We start from the raw sequence: 17259 nt of genomic DNA, 5'->3' as shown, positions 1-17259 counted from the left end.
GACTGTGTATACACGCAGTTATGTTTCTGAGTTTTTTTCTTGGGGGGGTTAAGGGAACAACCGCCTCCTGTTAAACTAAACATAGGGGGGTGGTTGATTTCCCGGTGTGTTGGTAGCAGAGTCGACTCTCGGGTTTAGGCCGGGCTTGACCCCGTCTGCCTGAGAGTGTGCCCCCGCACTTTTCATGACGTCTGCCAATCATGTCAGCCTTCTCTACCTCGACCTCTCTAGGGGGTCGGGTTTTGTGGAGGCTGCGACATGGTGCACAGCATACAGAACGCCTCTTCCGCCAGGGTGTTGTTCACAGTAGACCCCTTAAGCGCCTGTCTAGTCCGCAGTGCTCCGGGCACAGGTCAAGTTATGCTCTTGGCCTGTTGCCGGGATTGAGGGATCAACCTCTTGGGGTTGTCTCCCCGGTGCGCCGACTGGCCCCACAGTGTTGTGGGGGTGTAGCCTCTGTAGAGTGCTTCAGGGCGGCGTGCTGTAGGGGGGAAGGGCCTGCTCTTGGATTAGGCCCTGTCCAATACGCTGGCGATGTGGGGGGTGGTGTCACTAGTGACCGTCTGGTGGGGTCTCGATGCTACGGCATCGTTGGCCTCACCAGGCACCCTTTCCGGGGGGTCCTGGCCCTCAGGCTGTTCCTGGGGCTGGGTCCTCCTCCACGCTCCGCTGCTATGGCCTTGCCACAGGGTTGGATTCTTGACCTTTGAACCCGTGATGTTAGGGGCTGTAACAGGCCCCCCCCCCCCCGTTCGTTCCCTAGTGACATGTGGGATGCGCGCCTGAGTGGTCGCGGGTCCTTCTGTGTGAAGGTAGGTCCCACGATCTGCTCACCCTGTGCGTTGAGGTGCTAAACCCTCTTCACACAGTCGGATCCGATTCCCTCCCGTCCCCCTGGGGGTCCAGGGGCTCGGGTCCTTCCCGGTTCTGATGGTTGTGGGGGGCCTCAGCGGGTACATTTGTCGAGCTTCCGCTCTGCTCAGCTCCTGTGTTCCACTAGAGTGCAGAGCATAAGCTATACGATAATATAACATACGGTTATCCTATAACCATAGTTATATGACTATAGCGAGCGCTCTGCACTGACTCACTGAGGACCCCGTGGTCTTCGCCTTCGGTGGTGAAAGACTTGGGAAGGAGCTGTTAGTATGGCACGACCCCGCTTATGTAGAGGAGCGGATGTGGGTGTGGCCAGGCGGATGGGTGTGTACATGGAGAAAATTATTCAGTATTAGATTTATAAAGGGATGTGGTTCCACTAGAGTGCAGAGCGCTCACTATACTCATATAACTATGGTTATAGGATAACCATATGATATCGTTGGTTGTGACACCCACTGCTATGGGTAGAGGTATGGAAACCTATTTGCCATTTATCAGTAAAGGGTCATGTCCTTTTCCAGGGGTGGTAGGAAGATTCCTGTGACTATATTGAGGGACACTGCTGCGTCTCAGTCAGTTATCCATAGGATGTGTTACCCTTCGATAACAGGTCTAAAGTGAACACTGGGGTAATGGTGGGGTTGTACCAACACTGACTAGATGTGAAATCTCTAGCTACTCCCGTTTCTTCAGTTCAGCTCAGAACCTCTCCCACTGAACCAAGCCATTCAGAATTGACTCGCTCCCTGACGTAAGTAGGTGCTGCTGATCTGCATATCTCAGCCCCCTATGTGATTGTAGCCACCGCCCACAATCAACAATTCGCTCAACAACGGAGCAAGTGGAAATAATGCAAAAGCGGTTTCCCTGTCACTGCTGACACTTCCTCAAAATAGAGAAAGAGAGAGAGGGAGAGAGAGAGAGGGAAAGACAGACATATAGAGAGAGGGAGAGAGAGGCTCTCATACGGTGCGACTCGTCTCGGAGCATTTACACACAATCGCGACTACGTGTGTGTGTAGGGATGGGAATCGAAAACTAATTGGCCGATGCCTGGAACCGTGTGCCTCCCGTGACTTTCGATTCCCTTATCGCTGCCAGGTTTTCAAAACAACGTTAGCGTTAGCATGTAGCCATGGCAGACGTATTTGATTCCTTAAGGGCTCGAAATTGCCTGGATTTTGGTAATATGCTCCCGAAATGCTCCCGCTGTTTGGCTACTTCTATGTGCAGTGAAAACTACTTGAATGCTTTAGAACCTAGTCATTGATTTAGGTCAGGGTGAGCTAAAATTAGCCGCGGAGCTAACGCTATCTAGCGTGAGCTAACGCTATTTAATCAAGCTCACAAAGAGAGATAAACAGCTGACAGCGGATAGTACAGGTACAAATACAATAAAACAGCAGGTGGGGGCTGTTGTGTAAACCTTGTACTCTTTAGTTCACATATAATAAGAGATGCAGTGTTTTATTTACAAGTCTACACTGTAAGCCAGGAAGTACCATGGTGGTGCAACATACAAATGTGTCCGTGTAGCAACACAAGCCAATACCTTAAAGGACAGGGGCCCGGGGAGGGAGCTCTGTCTCTGTGTCTGTGTGTGTGTGTGTGTGTGAGACAGAAGTCGGAGGAATAACAACCTGTTATTCAATAGATTAAATTAGTTTAAGAATAAAAAAATAAATACATTTTAAGAGAATCTCAAATACATTATTTTATTTAAGTGTAGGCTATAGTTAATGTTTTATTTTTTACAGTTTTTGTATTTTTCTGACATGGGGGCTCAACAATAAATGACAATCAGAAATGTCAAGTTGCATGTTGTTATTCTAACCAGCTTAGACCCCTACGCTCTGCATCTTCTGGCCGCCTCAGACCTACTCCTATCCAAGCTCCGGGAGGGTCATCAAAGAGAAGTCGCCTATTCTCAGTCCTTGCCCCACAATGGTGGAATGAACTACCCACCCCAGTTAGGACAGCCGAATCACGTCCAATCTTTCGCCGTCGACTAAAGACGCACTTCTTCAACCATTATCTGAATAAAAAAAAATATATCTAACCCTAACTAACCGTACTGTCATGCACTTGTCCTAATAAACTAACCTACACTGTAGCACTCAACACTTTGATGAACATTGTTGCTCAGCTGATAGAGTTGTGCCCTTCCTGATGGCTTGTCATACAGAACTTGTAAGTCGCTTTGGATAAAAGCGTCAGCTAAATGACTAAATGTAAATGTAGTTCTGTTGCATTTCCAATTTATTTATGTAAATTATAAATTGAGCAGGTATCGATAAGGGTATCGATAAAGAATCGAATCGATAAGCAGAATCGATAATGGAATCGTATCGATAAAATCCTATCAATTCCCATCCCTATGTGTGTGTGGGGGGAAACACACGCACGCTCTCGGAGCTCTCTCTCCTCTCTCTCTCCCTCTCCCTCTCTCTCTCTCTCTCCCCCCCTCTATCTCTCCCTCTCTCTCTCTCGCTCGTTCTCTCTCTTGCTCTCTCTCGTATCAGGACTCGCGTCACGTCAACCTGTTGCAAAATATCATAGCGCACGGGGGTATATTGTCATTTTGTCATTGCCAAAAACAGCTTGGAATCTGGAAGTGCAGAAAATGCTGCTCTAGAGTACTTGATTAGAAATACAAAACAAGGGGGCGGTCAGGTGGCATAGCGGAGATTGCGCTCGTCACCAATGCAAGAGGCTGCGGTCTCGACTCCCGGAGTCATCATTGCTTGGGGCTTGGGCTGATCGCTATACTAACCCGTTTGGCTGGGTTAGGGGGAGGGCAAGTTATGGGTGGGAATCTGGCGTTGTGGACAGCGACGCCTACAGGTCAGGTATGGGCGCTTGCTCAGCGGAGGCAGGACTTGATGAAGGCAGCGTGACCTCCCACGCGTTACACTTCACCAATGAGAGTCCTCGCTGCCAGGTGAAAGAAGAGTCACTGGCTGTTGCCGCGCGTGTCAGAGGAAGCGTGCGGATGACTTCAGGGTTCCCTTGTACCGACCAGTAGGAGAACATGCGCACAACAACCAGGTAGGGGGGGGGGGGGGGGATTGGCACAACGACTAAATTGGGACGGGGAGAAAACAGAGGAAAAAATCAGAGAAAGAGAGGATTCAAAAGAAAAAAAATACAAAACAATAAATTTTTGGGGGAAAAAACATACATATGTGTTCCATAGACTCACAGGAATTGTGTAAAATTGCCCAAATAGTGAAATAAATAGTAAGATAGTTCCCCTTTAAGAAAGGTGATCGGTGTGGTGGTGGTGTGATTGTGTGTTTGTGTGTGCCTATATACATGCATGCATGTAGCTGTATATTTGTACATTTATATCTGTGAGCAAATGTGTTTTTTCTCTGTGTCCGTTTGTGTCTGTATTTATGTCCATGTATGTGTGTTTGTATAGAATAGAATAGAAATACTTTTATTATCCCGTGGGAAATTTGACACTGCAAATCGCTCAACATTTAAACATTTAGACAGAACAGGTCACGAATTAGAATAATAAAACAAATCAAATCAAGTTGCCTAGGATAAGAGTAGAGTAAAATAAAATAAAAATGGAATAAAATATACAGTAAATAAATACAGTAAAAATATACTGAGGTCTACAGTAGGTGTAGTATTGCACAGTGCTGTTTCGAACTAAGTCCAGGAAGATGGTAACTGCCACTCTGTGCTCAGTGATGCAGTGAGGCACAGTGATGCATTGTATAGTCTGATGGCTGTTGGAATGAAGGACTTCCTGTGCCGTTCAGTGCTGCATTTGGGTAGTGTGAGCCTAGCACTGAACATGCTCCTCCTGTCAGCCAAGTCTGTGTATAGTAGGTGGGATGGGTTTTCCCTGATGGCCTGGAGCTTAGCAAGGCTCCTCCTCTCCGCCACCCTCGCTAGGGAGTCCAGCTCCACCCCAACCACGCTACTGGCCTTCCTGACCAGCTTATCCAGTATGAGTATGATTGCGGGGACAGTGAGGTAGAGCGGTTGTAGAAGGTTCCTAGTTCTATTCCCATTCCTCCCGGCAGCGTGTCGAATTGTCCTTGAGCAAGACACAAGACACTCCCGATAAGCAGGTTGGCACCTTGCATGATTGCCTCCGCTGTCTGTGTGTGAATGTGTGAGTGAATGGGTGAATGTGAGGAACAAATTGTAAAGCGCTTTGGATAAAAGCACTATATGAATGCAGTCCATTTACCATTTAGTGTGTGTGTGTGTGTGTGTGCGTGTGTGTGTGTGTGTGCGCATACGTGTGTGTGTGTGTGCCTGTGTGTGCATGCCTGTGTGTCATTTCTACACACTTGTCTCTGTGTGTGTGTGTGTGTGTGTGTGTGTGTGTGTGTGTGTGTGTGTGTGTGTGTGTGTGTCTGTCTTTTTCCATAATCCATGTGTGTACCATACAGAGCTCTCTAACTTCAGTTGGCAGTGTGTGTGTTAACCTCAGGCAGCCCAAGGCAAATGCAGTGGCTGTGTACATATAACCACCTGAGGCAGCGGGAGACAGACAGCCCACTCTATGCAGCAGAGCGCTGCCCTGGTGGCAGGATGTCAATACAAAAGAGAAGGGGAAAAAACAAGGGAGAGAAATTCTGCTTTTTCCTCACTGTAATGAAAGACAATAAAGTATAGATTCAGAGGAAAGTACAAAGAGGTGAAATGGCTAAATGAGCCCTGCTGGGTTGAGGCAAAGCAAGTGGTTTAACCCTGTCACCACCACACTGCAGTACCACACTACAGAAGGTTAACACTTTCACTACCACACTGCAGAAGGTTAACCCTTTCACTACCACACTACAAAGGGTTAACGTTTTCACTACCACACTACAAGTTAACCCTTTCACTACCACACTACAGAAGGTTAACCCTTTCACTACCACACTACAAAGGGTTAACACTTTCACTACCACACTACAGAATGTTAACCCTTTCGCTACCACACTACAAAGGGTTAACGCTTCCACTACCACTACAGAAGGTTAACCATTTCACTACCACTCTACAGAAGGTTAACCCTTTCACTACCACACTGGGCCGGCGTGGCTCAGGGGTAGAGCGGGTCGTCCAATGATCGAAGGGTTGGTGGTTCGAATCCAGCTCAAGCCCATGTCCATCCCACTGCCGTTGTGTCCTTGGGCAAGACACTTAACCTACTTGCCTCGTATGAATGTGTATGCATGTGAATGAATGTTGGTGGTGGTCGGAGGGGCCGTAGGCAATGATTATTCGCCACGCTTTCGTGAGTCTGCCTCAGGGCAGCTCTGATAGCTTACCACCACCGGTATGACTGTGTATGAACGAATAATGGACTCTGTAAGCGCTCTGGGGTCACTGGGGTATCATGAAGAGCGCTATATAAATCCAATCCATTATTATCATTATTACAAAGGGTTAACACTTTCACTACCACACTACAGAAGGTTAACCCTTTCGCTACCACACTACAAAGGGTCAACACTTTCACTGACACACTACAGACGGTTAACCATTTCGCTAGCACACTACAAAGGGTTAACACTTTCACTACCACATTACAGAAGGTTAACCTCTTAAGCCCGATGGTACCGGTACCGGTCCCAAAATGACATCACGTCATAAATAAAGCTCTCCAGATTGTCTGACATAATTCGCGTATTTTTTTCAAAACGTGTTCAAGAGTAAACATCATAACCATGTCACAACAGCAGTCATAGTGTATATTTTCAGCAATACGTTTGTTTACCAATAGGTTAAAGTGTTATTAGTGAGATTTTAGTTTTTGAAATGTGTTTTTTTTTTTTATATATCTTTCTTCCCCTCCTTTTTCCCGATTTTTCTCCCATCCCACCCTTCCTGGTTGTTGCGTACTTTCCCCTACTGTTGGTCCGGGAGACCGGAGACTGTCACATGCTTTCCTCCGACGCATGTGCAGCCTGGGGCAGGCCAACCTGGCCGCGCAGGTTCTCACCGGGGAGAGTGTAGCGTGTGGGAGGCCACACTATCTCTCCTTAGTTCCAACTAGGGCTGCAACTAATGACTAATTTGGTAGTCGACTAATCTGCCGATAAATTTTTCGATTAGTCGACTAATCGAAAACCAATGTAAACAACAACAAACCAAAAAAGAAAAAAAAAAAAAAAAAAAAAGGATTTTTTTTTTTTTTTAATTACCTATCTTTGTGAAAGTGGCTTCTCAGCTCTGGTCCAGCTGAAGACAGAGCAGAGGAACAGATTGGACATTGAGCATGACCTCAGAGTTCCTTGTCTACCATCACCCCAGACTTTGAGACTCTTGTCAGGACCAAACAACAACATCATAACATGATGATCCCATAGCAAATTAAAATAATGACTCATGAAACATTTGAATTTGGATCTTTAAGCCACTTTAAATGAAAATGTATTTGAAGAACAATACAGCAATCACTCATAACAAGATAAATAAATTAAATAATACAAATTAAAGTGGAAGTGTACTTTAAATAACTTTTGTTTGCTGTGTGTGAGAGGAGTCCGTGTGTGTGTGTATGTGTGTGTGTCTTACTCTGATCGCTGTGTGAGTGAGAAGAGTGTGTGTACTGTGTAATTTGTGTGTGTGTCTTACTCTGATCGCTGTGTGAGTGAGAGGTGTGTACTGTGTAATTTGTGTATGTGTGTGTGTCTTACTCTGATCGCTGTGTGTGAGTGAGAGGAGTGTGAATGTGTGTGTGTCTTACTCTGATCGCTGTGTGTGAGAGAGAGGAGTGTGAATGTGTGTGTGTCTTACTCTGATCGCTGTGTGTGAGTGAGAGGAGTGTGTATGTGTGTGTGTCTTACTCTGATCGCTGTGTGTGAGAGAGAGGAGTGTGAATGTGTGTGTGTCTTACTCTGATCGCTGTGTGTGAGTGAGAGGAGTGTGTATGTGTGTGTGTCTTACTCTGATCGCTGTGTGTGAGTGAGAGGAGTGTGTATGTGTGTGTCTTACTCTGATCGCTGTGTGTGAGTGAGAGGAGTGCGTGTGTAATGTATTGTGTGTCTAGTCTGATCATCATCTCCTGCAGGGGAACAATGTTTTCAATGTCCAAAATTTGCTATGGGATCATCATGTTATGATGTTGTCTGGAACCCTGAGAAGCCACTCTCACAAAGATAGGTAGTGCACAAAAAAAAAAAAAAAAAAAAAAAAAAAAAATTTTTAATGACTAATGGACGCAACAATTTCTCGTCGACGATTTTTTATAATCGACATCGTCGATTATGTCGACTAATCGTTGCAGCCCTAGTTCCAACCCTTGCTGAGCAGGCGCCCCGACCGAACTGTAGGGGTCGCTGTCCACAACGCCCAGGACCCACCCTTCAGCTTTCCCACCCCCTGATACAGCCAATTGTATCAGTGTGAGAGGCCAGCCAAGCTGATAGCAACGCCGGGAGCTGGATTCGAACAGGCGAATCCTAGTGTCTCCCTGGTGTTGGTGACGAACGTAATCTCCGTGCGCCACCTGCCCCCCCTTTTTGAAATGTGTTGTTGTGATTGCGGGGATACGCCATTTTGAAAAAGCGACCGTCGCTGAATGTAGAAATGTTTTATCATTTTGAGAAGAGGACATCCAGAGCTCTCAATGAGCGTTGGAATATTTTTAAACTACACTTCCCAACGGCTTCTAGCTGCCTTCAAACAAATGACTAGTGTATGCATTTTTTGTATTTCTCTTATTACTTTGGATTATATACCACAAAACTGAACGTTATTGGCATATATTGGAGCACAGTTCATTTGTCTCCCCTATTTTGAACATTTAGCAACAATCCGATTTGAAATCAGTTTAAAAATGGCTGAGCTGGGGCGCCCTCGTGGCGCATACCATAGTGCCTTGCGCACCTACGCGGCCGACCCGGGTTCGATCCCAGCTCCCGTCGTTATTTGTCACATGTCTCCCCCACCTCTCCTCCCGTTCGCCCTCTCCTCTGTCGGTCATGCGTGACCAATAAAGCTGTAAAAATGCTAAAAAATTATTAAAAAAATAAAAAAATGGCTGAGCTGTCGCAAGAATAAAAAACATACTGTACATACAGTAGATTTCATTCTCTGTTCTTCATGCACGCCTGGTGATACTAAATCCAAATTGAACATTTGAAAGAGGAGATTTGGCCCGATCCATAGTGTGCAAGTTGGCTATAATAAGGTAATTTATAGGCCTCATATTCTATATTCTATAATAATATTTCAAATTGCATGGGTCCGGATGGCAGAATTCAGTACTGTATCGACAAAACCTTCTGTTTAATTATCTTCCCTTTAGATCTTTTGTACACGTGATCTCAAGAAGGTACTGAACGAGCTCAGTGGCAGTATGTGTGCTTGTGAGTGTGTGTTTGTGTGAGTCTGTGCTTTGTGCTCAGTTGTTCAGTCGTTCCACATTCAGAGACATTATTATGGGGCTGAAAGAGCAAGACTGCGTGAGAAACGTACAAATCAATCTAACAATGAACTGAAAAACACAGCCATCCTCCTGATAATGCATTATGTCACCAGCAGTAATTCCCTCTAATTGGGATGAGCATCGATCATCCTGAAATCCTTTGTAGTGGCTCCAATCTAACAATGAACTGAAAAACACAGCCATCCTCCTGATAATGCATTATGTCACCAGCAGTAATTCCCTCTAATTGGGATGAGCATCGATCATCCTGAAATCCTTTGTAGTGGCTCTTTGAGGAGTGCTGAACTTTTGTCAAAGCTGAAAGTGGCATTTGTCACCTGAACAATCAATCTCTCGCTCTGTCTCCCTCTTTGCCTCTCTCTGTATCCCTCTTTCTCCCTCTCTCTCTCTCTCTCTCTCTCTGTCTCCCCCCTCTCTATATATATATGTCCCTCTCTGTCCCTCAATCTGTCTCCCTCTCTCTCTCTGTCTTCCCCTGTCTCTCTGTCTCCCCCTCTCTCGCTCTGTCTCCCACTGTCCTTCTCTGCTTTGCTCCGTCTCCCTCTCTGTCTCCCTCGCCGCCTCTCTCTTTCTCCCTCTGTGTCGCCCTCTCTGTCTCTCTCTGTCACCCTCTCTTGCTCTCTATATCTCTCCCTCTCTGTCACCCTCTCTTACTATCTATATCTCTCCCTCTCTCTCTGTCTCCCTCTCTGTATCTCTCTATGTCACCCTCTCTGTCTCTCTCTCTGTCACCCTCTCTCTCTGTTTATGTCTCCTCTCTACCCCCTCTCTACTCTACCCCCTTCTTTCTCTCCCTCTATGTCTCTTGCTTTCCCCTATCTCTATTTTCCCTATTATGTCTCTCCCTCTTTCTCTCCATCTCTCCCTCTCTTTTCCTCTATGTATCTCTCTCCCTCTGTTTTTCTCTGTCTCTCTCCCTCTCTGTATCTATCTCCCTCTCTTTTCCTCACTGTCTCCCCCTCCCTCCTTCTATGTATCCCTCTCTTTCCCACTCTGTTTCTGCCTCTCTCTGTTTTTGTGAGTCTATTATGGAATTGCTCATCCATAACCAATGAAAGCACTAATAATGTCTGGGAGCCATCATTCCAAAATAATAAGTTTATCTCTCTCTCTTTCTCTCTCTCTCTCTTCTTGTTGTATTCCAGCTTGTACAGTAAGTGTCATATCTTGTCAGAGGGATTTTTGTAAATTGTTTCCTTGTGGATACTGTATGTGACACAGCTTCAGACAGTGCTTAATATCACCATAGCGTTTCCTAGACATACTAGAGACAACTTAGTGAAACTCTGAGGCAGAGGACCGACCTTCACCGCTCTCTTTATTGCGAAGAAGCAATATCCTGATTTGAAAACGACCACAACACATCAAGGGGGTAGAGGCCCGGGTGCGTATATAGAGCCTGGATCCTTTCAATTTAAAAGTTTGACAGATTCAAGAGAGTGAGAGGGCTTCAGAGGAGGGAACTCAATTTAGTGGATGTGAAGCATATGAAAATTGTGTCACATGGACATCAACAGTCCAGCCTGAGGGATGCAGTGATGAGATAACTGACGTGATGAAGTAGGAATACAGTCTGATGAGATGCCCCGGTGGCTCAATTCCTGCCGATATACACTGAAATTCAAATGACTCTCTCCTATTTCCTCCTGTCCCTCTCCTCTGCCTGTCAGAAAATAAATTAGTAAAAGAGAACTGTACCATCTGCCATGTATCCAAATGGAAAACTAGACCCGATGTTGTCGGATTACACCAGGCGATTTCTTCCCAACACCAAGTCAAAAATGAACATGCACTTAAAATACCATTTGTACTCACAGTCTAAAGCCATAAATTAAGATCCAGAATAGTCTAGAGCCCTGCTCAAAATGCAGTAAAATATAGTGTTACATTATAATTTAAAGTCACATCAAATTTAAAGGATAAGGATAGAAAAAAAGAAAATAGGTAAGACACAAGATATGCATGATAAAAAAAGACATGCTAAGTTCCTGAGAAACTGGTTCCTATGTACACTACTATACAATATACAATTAAAAAATGTAACTCTTAATGTATCTAAACTATACTATACAATACCTCCTTAAAGTGACTTCCATTATTTAAAGTGATTGTCTTAGCGGTTGCCACATGAGTGTGTGTGTGTGTGTGTGTGTGTGTGTGTGTGTGTGTGTGTGTGTGTGTGTGTGTGTGTGTGTGTGTGTGTGTGTGTGTGTGTGTGTGTGTGTGTGTGTGCTCTACTTCTGAGGCAAACACTGTCTCAAGTAAGGACTTAGGTCGCTTTCACATATAGTTTTGGAGGACTCTGTGCGGTTCTGGTGGTGAAGTTGCAACATTGTTGCATTCTTCATTTGGTTCGTCTGCATTCACATAGCAATTTGTCAAGCGCACCGAACTTTCTGAACAATGTCACGCGGTCGAAAAGGGCGCTCGTCTATTGGACACAATGGAGAGTGGAAATCCCTCCCCTTCAGAAAGTGAAATTGTGGAAATACACAAACTGCGTAGCCGTGAGCAGGCGTGATAGTAGCAGAGGCGTGGCATTGATAGAGAGTGGAAATGTGTGTGTAGCTGCGAGCCCGTGTGTGCGCGCGCGCGCACGTGTGTGTGTGTGTCTGTGTGTGTGGACTGCGAGCCATGTCTGACTCCAGATCAGCGGATCACCCAAGTCTGTCCACGAGACATGTTTACACAGTGTGCTTGTAATGCCGGCCGCGCGCCACGGTATTAATAATAAGCCGTGTTTTTTTCTTATTCCTTCTACCCAAGATGCACAGTTAGATATATAGATAGATGCAGTGTGCTGCGCACTGCGGTATTAATAATTATAATAATAAGCTGCGGTGTTCCTTCTACCCAAGATGCACAGTTTATCAGGTGACTGACTACGTTTGGTCCGATGAAGGCGAACCGAGACCTATGTTTTTTGGAGGACCGAGTTCGCGTGTTTGGTCCGCGGACCGAGTTCGACTGCGCATTCACACAAACCCCGAAAAACCGGACTATCGACTTCTGGTCCGATAGTCCGGACCAAACAGCCCCTGTGTGAAAGCGACCTTAGCTTACCTCAAATTAGCTATCAACTTGAGATGGACTCGACTGATCACTCCCAAGTCAGGCCATGTCTCAGGGGGTAAAGTTGGTGATGGCGCCAGATAAACCTGATTGGGGAGCTGGTAAATAGTGCAATGCATTTTGGTTGATGAATTTCAAAATTCTAATTAGGTCAATTAGTTTATATTCATTTTGTTCTTCCATATATCATATATATCATATATTACTATTAGTCATATTAGTTGCACTAGTATAGGTCTACATTATTGAAAAACATAACTTTGTTGATCACTCTTTTGGAGAGGTTACAGGTGCCATTGTGGCTGTGTGGGCTGCCAACACAGATGATTGGTGCCCCTACAGGTCAGTGTTGCCTATTACATCACTTCTGTGACTGCACTAGATGTTTTGTTTAATGTCCCCTCAAGTATATGAAGAGGGTCCGCCAGCTGTCGCTGGGACAACCCTAAAAATTATGTTTTTGCCTTTTGGACGTTGGGTTTGGACTTTGTCCTGTAGCAAGCTAAAGCTGCTGATGATGATGATGATGATGATGATGATGATGATGATGATGATGATGATGATGATGATGATGCTGATGATAATGATGATTATGTGGTTCTCATAGCCACACTGCTTAATGAACCTTGACGGAAGTTGTTTTGCCCACCTGCTCTCAATATCCACCTCTATTTTTTTTGGTTAAATGCCTAAAAGGCATTTTAGTGGCTATCCCTGTTCAGTTGGGTTGTATGGGTAAAATAAAAAAGAATGACAATAAAATAAAATGCCCACACACTGTTGTAACTGGGCGACAGAGATAATAACACTTGCGTTGCTTGATTGCAACAGACCTTAAGTGCCAGGGGCACAGTTTGGGCTGTGTGGTGTTATAGTGTAGGTGCTGCGCTGTGTAAAATCAGACATTAAGCACTAGACCTGTACAGTAGCTGCTGTGAATAAAAATGCATTAAATCAGGTGAGAAAGGGGCCGTATCTGCAAACTTTATGGGAACTATCAAAGAAAGATATGACTGCTAACTACTGGTGTAGGCAGGGAGCCTTGAGGCTATAGTACTTTAGTAGGTTAGGACACATTTTGATGCATACTTGTTTTCTCTACCAACCAAAAGTATTTGATCATTGTTTTCAGAGCAACTCTTTATATTAGAAGTGAACTTCCCATTATTCATGTTTTTCCTCCTTAATTGGACAGTTGAGCAACTCATATACTGTCCAACCCCAATAATGTTGTGTTATTGTTTTTTTCATCACAGATGTGGGAATGGATAAATGCAAAGCAAGGCTCAGTTGTGTTGTTATTAGAGTTATTTGGGGGCATTGGAATACATTTAAGATTGCTACTGTAATGGCAGTAATTATTATTATATTGGGGGAAACAAATTTGAACCACCTGAAACACAATATCACGAGAAAATGTGTTCATATCAGGGGACCGTTTGTTCAACAGATAATTATATCCAGGACTGTTCACCACTTGCTATCAACCGAATTTCATTCAAACACAGGTAAGGAGACCACAATACATTAATTTAATCAAAACACATTTGTGTACAAGCCAGGCAATAACCAAGTCCAACCCCACCGACAGACAATGGACTCACAGTTTGACCATTTTATTCATTAACATCCCTATCATTAATGTCCATTTCATTTCAAATGCCCCCTGGGGCCCTTGGGTGATTTTACCCTGCAACAAACTCTGATGTCGCATCTGCCTATTCGGGAGCAGCGTCTCTCTGGCACCGAGCCCCACACACCCAGCGTTCAGCCACGAGGATGATCCAGATGAACCACCGTGTATATTAAAGGCTTCTCTTGCCTCAGGCATATTCCATCATCCAGCATGGCTCCCAAACCACCTCCACACTCAGTAATAACTAATTCTGTAATATTACTAATTATGCATGCAAACTGCCTCCTTTCCCCAGCCGTCAAATCAGCCTTATATCTATCTGACACATTTTCAGACCGCAATACAACACCCAATACTGTACTCAGCAACTCAGGTGAATGAATGAATGAATGTAAACTTTATTTAACAGATTGCAGAATGGGTACAATACAGTACGGCTCAATACACACAATTGTTAAGGGGATGCAGACCTGAGAAAGACGTTTGTCTTGTTTACATCAGAGTCCCCCATTTTCAATTCATATAGGTCTAGTGCTTAATGTCTGATTTTACACAGCGCAGCACCTACACTATAACACCACACAGCCCAAACTGTGCCCCTGGCACTTAAGGTATGTTGCAATCAAGCAACGCAAGCGTTATTATCTCTGTCGCCCAGTTACAACCATAGGTTACAACAGTGTGTGGGCATTTTATTTTATTGTCATTCTTTTTATTTTACCCAGCGTATTGGGGGAGTAGTGTGAGCTGCGATCCAATTATGTGGACATTCCTTGCCTCTCTTTTTTCACATGTACCTTGATCCTGCACCTGGATGTGCACACTACGACCTAATTATGAACTTTGTGGACATGGCTATTAGAGGAAGGGCACAGCCAGGTGCCTCCACAAACTCCCCTGCGCCTTTTTTATGAAAATTCATACTTTTGTAGATTTTTTATTCAATAGCCTGTCCCGTCAGCCTCCGTATGGGGCAGAGAGCTTACGGCTATACAGTATCGCCAGTAGCCTACCATTGTTTTAATATAAAATCTACCCGAATTGCTTATATGGAATTGCAAACAAAAAAGCAAAACAAAACAAAAAATATGCATGATCCAAGTATAGCATCACCGGCGTCACCAAATAACGCATTGTCAAATCTAGTTTATCCTATTATTATACCGAATTATATACGCAGTGGTCATTATAATGCTAAATATATATTTTTCTATTCTTCTGGGATATAGAACGACAACGAATGCTCTCTCTCTCTGAGCGAGATTAAATCAAGTCGGTAATTTTCCAATTTTGTGCTCATGCAATGACAGTCTATTTTACGTTATTTTGAAAGTTGCTTTTAAAACAAAGTTTGATTGGAGAGGACGCGCATCATGTACATTTAAATGACAAAAGTATATAACAACACCTGATCTCATAAGCGCAGTGCATTCCATAAAAGAAGCACGCCACGAAGTCCTTCTTTCATCCACAACAACCGAAACGATATACCTAAATGGCCACACAACACAGAATTTCTCAACATATTACATTGCTTTATCCACTTTCACTTACCCAAAAACGAATTTACGAAGCCGTACCACACGCATCCTCCGGCTCCTATGAGCCATCTCCCCTGCGTGCTGGCTGCGAAGCTGAACGGAGTGCCCAGCACGCACACCAGCAGGTCGCTGATGGAAATGTTAATCAGGAGCAGGTTGATGGGGGACCGGAGCACCTTGTAGAGGCAGTAAAGCATCAGCACGAGGAGGTTGTTCAGCAGCCCGAAAGTGCCGATAAAGCCCAAACACACAGCCACGATCAGGTGCCCTGTCGGGCTGAGGGTCTCCCGGTATGAGTTGGCATCTAGGTGCGCTTCTCCGGCCGCCCCCGCGCACAGCTCGCTATTGGCCCTCGTGCAGCCGCTCAGGCTCACATTGGACACGATCATCGCAGTCCGGTTCTGCGCGGCAGCGGTACGAACGCACGCGGTGCACTGAACGGGAGCTAATATGACGTTGTTTTGTCTTTGTGTGACTGTGTAAAATATATTGTAAAATAAAAGTCGACGTCAGGCAGGACGTGTTGCTTGTAATGAAATTTCAAAGTTGAAAAAGTGGTAAATCTTTTAAAAATATAGGCCAAAAAAAACGGCAGGTTGGGAAATACAGAACTTAGTTTCTCAGTTCAGGTGAGTTGAATCAGGTTTAAAAAGTTTGGAGAGGCTGTGCTCCACCGTGTGGTAGTTTTAAACTTTTAAATCCACACACACGCACACTCCTGGCTCACAGTCACACACAGAAACCGTCTGGTGGGCAAGCCTCCCTCTGCCTGATTTTAAATTACTGCCTGCTCTTCACTAGCTGACGTCTGCCGGAGAGAGGTGCACATCGTGGTTCAGTGGGGGCAGAATAGCCTTAAAATACAGTGGGACAGCGTAGATGAGACGAGCGAGAGCGGATGATCATTTGGCTCCACACCGCTGTGCCAATGCTCAACTTCAAGTCCACTTAAAAGTAAAAAGAAAACAATGAATTTCTCTCCCTTTCTCTGTCTCTCTCCCTCTCTCTTTCCCTCATCTCACTCTCTCTCTGTGTGTGTATCTCTCTCTCTCCCTCTCTCTGTCTATGTGTGTGTATCTCTGTGTGTGTGTGTGTATCTCTCTCTCTGTCTGTGTGTGTATCTCTCTCTCTCTCTCTCGGTCAGGTTGTTAACACTTTGAGCGCCACGCCTGGTTTTCCGTTTTACCGCTTGAATGCCACCATCGGCGCCAATGTTAACGTTAATATCGCCTAATCTATGTTTTAAATTATGGCTATGTGTCTAATCTGCCCATCGCATTATCAAAGACTATTTTCCAGTCAGTGCTGTGAAGGCAGATTGTTTTTTTATCGCGTCGTTTCCGTTTCAGAGCAGTTAGAAAAGCCCCCGTTTTGATATAAAAAACAGCTAATTCTGGAGCATTCTATGAAAATCGTCTTTTAGTGGAATATTCCACAATGTTGATATTCGTCGGCCTTTTTATGAATCGTTTTCAAATAAACGCTAGATGATCAATATTATACGTGCATGCAAGCACATTACGGCCGCGCACTGATAATCGCTCTGTTGATTTCCTCACGGACTTTTACAGTGAAACCGAAAGAAGACATTTCACAAAACAGCTTATAACTTCATCAAACTTACTCTGATTATCCTACCACTGATAACATAGAGTCCTTACCTGACATCAGATGGTATCCAACTGGTATATTCCAATTCCTGATCACCATTCGAAAAA

General features: G+C 44.7%; 1 protein-coding gene across 1 annotated transcript in view; it reads right to left on the bottom strand.

Moving 5' to 3' along the window:
• tmtopsa (teleost multiple tissue opsin a) overlaps window positions 1–15930 on the bottom strand; it is a gene marked incomplete at both ends in the record, with an annotated part of 416667 nt that extends 400737 nt beyond the window's left edge. Inside the window, one exon of the mRNA XM_084326877.1 lies at window positions 15555–15930. Within this exon, the coding sequence (XP_084183003.1) occupies window positions 15555–15930 (376 nt within the window). The remainder of the gene's footprint in view (window positions 1–15554) is intronic.
• Between the last annotated feature and the right edge of the window lie 1329 nt (window positions 15931–17259).

This window comes from Notolepis coatsorum (assembly GCF_963971535.1).
Source record: "Notolepis coatsorum genome assembly, chromosome: 13".
Taxonomy (NCBI): domain Eukaryota; kingdom Metazoa; phylum Chordata; class Actinopteri; order Aulopiformes; family Paralepididae; genus Notolepis; species Notolepis coatsorum.
Note: the sequence above shows the minus strand (reverse complement) of the source record. Positions and strands in the feature narration are given on the sequence as shown.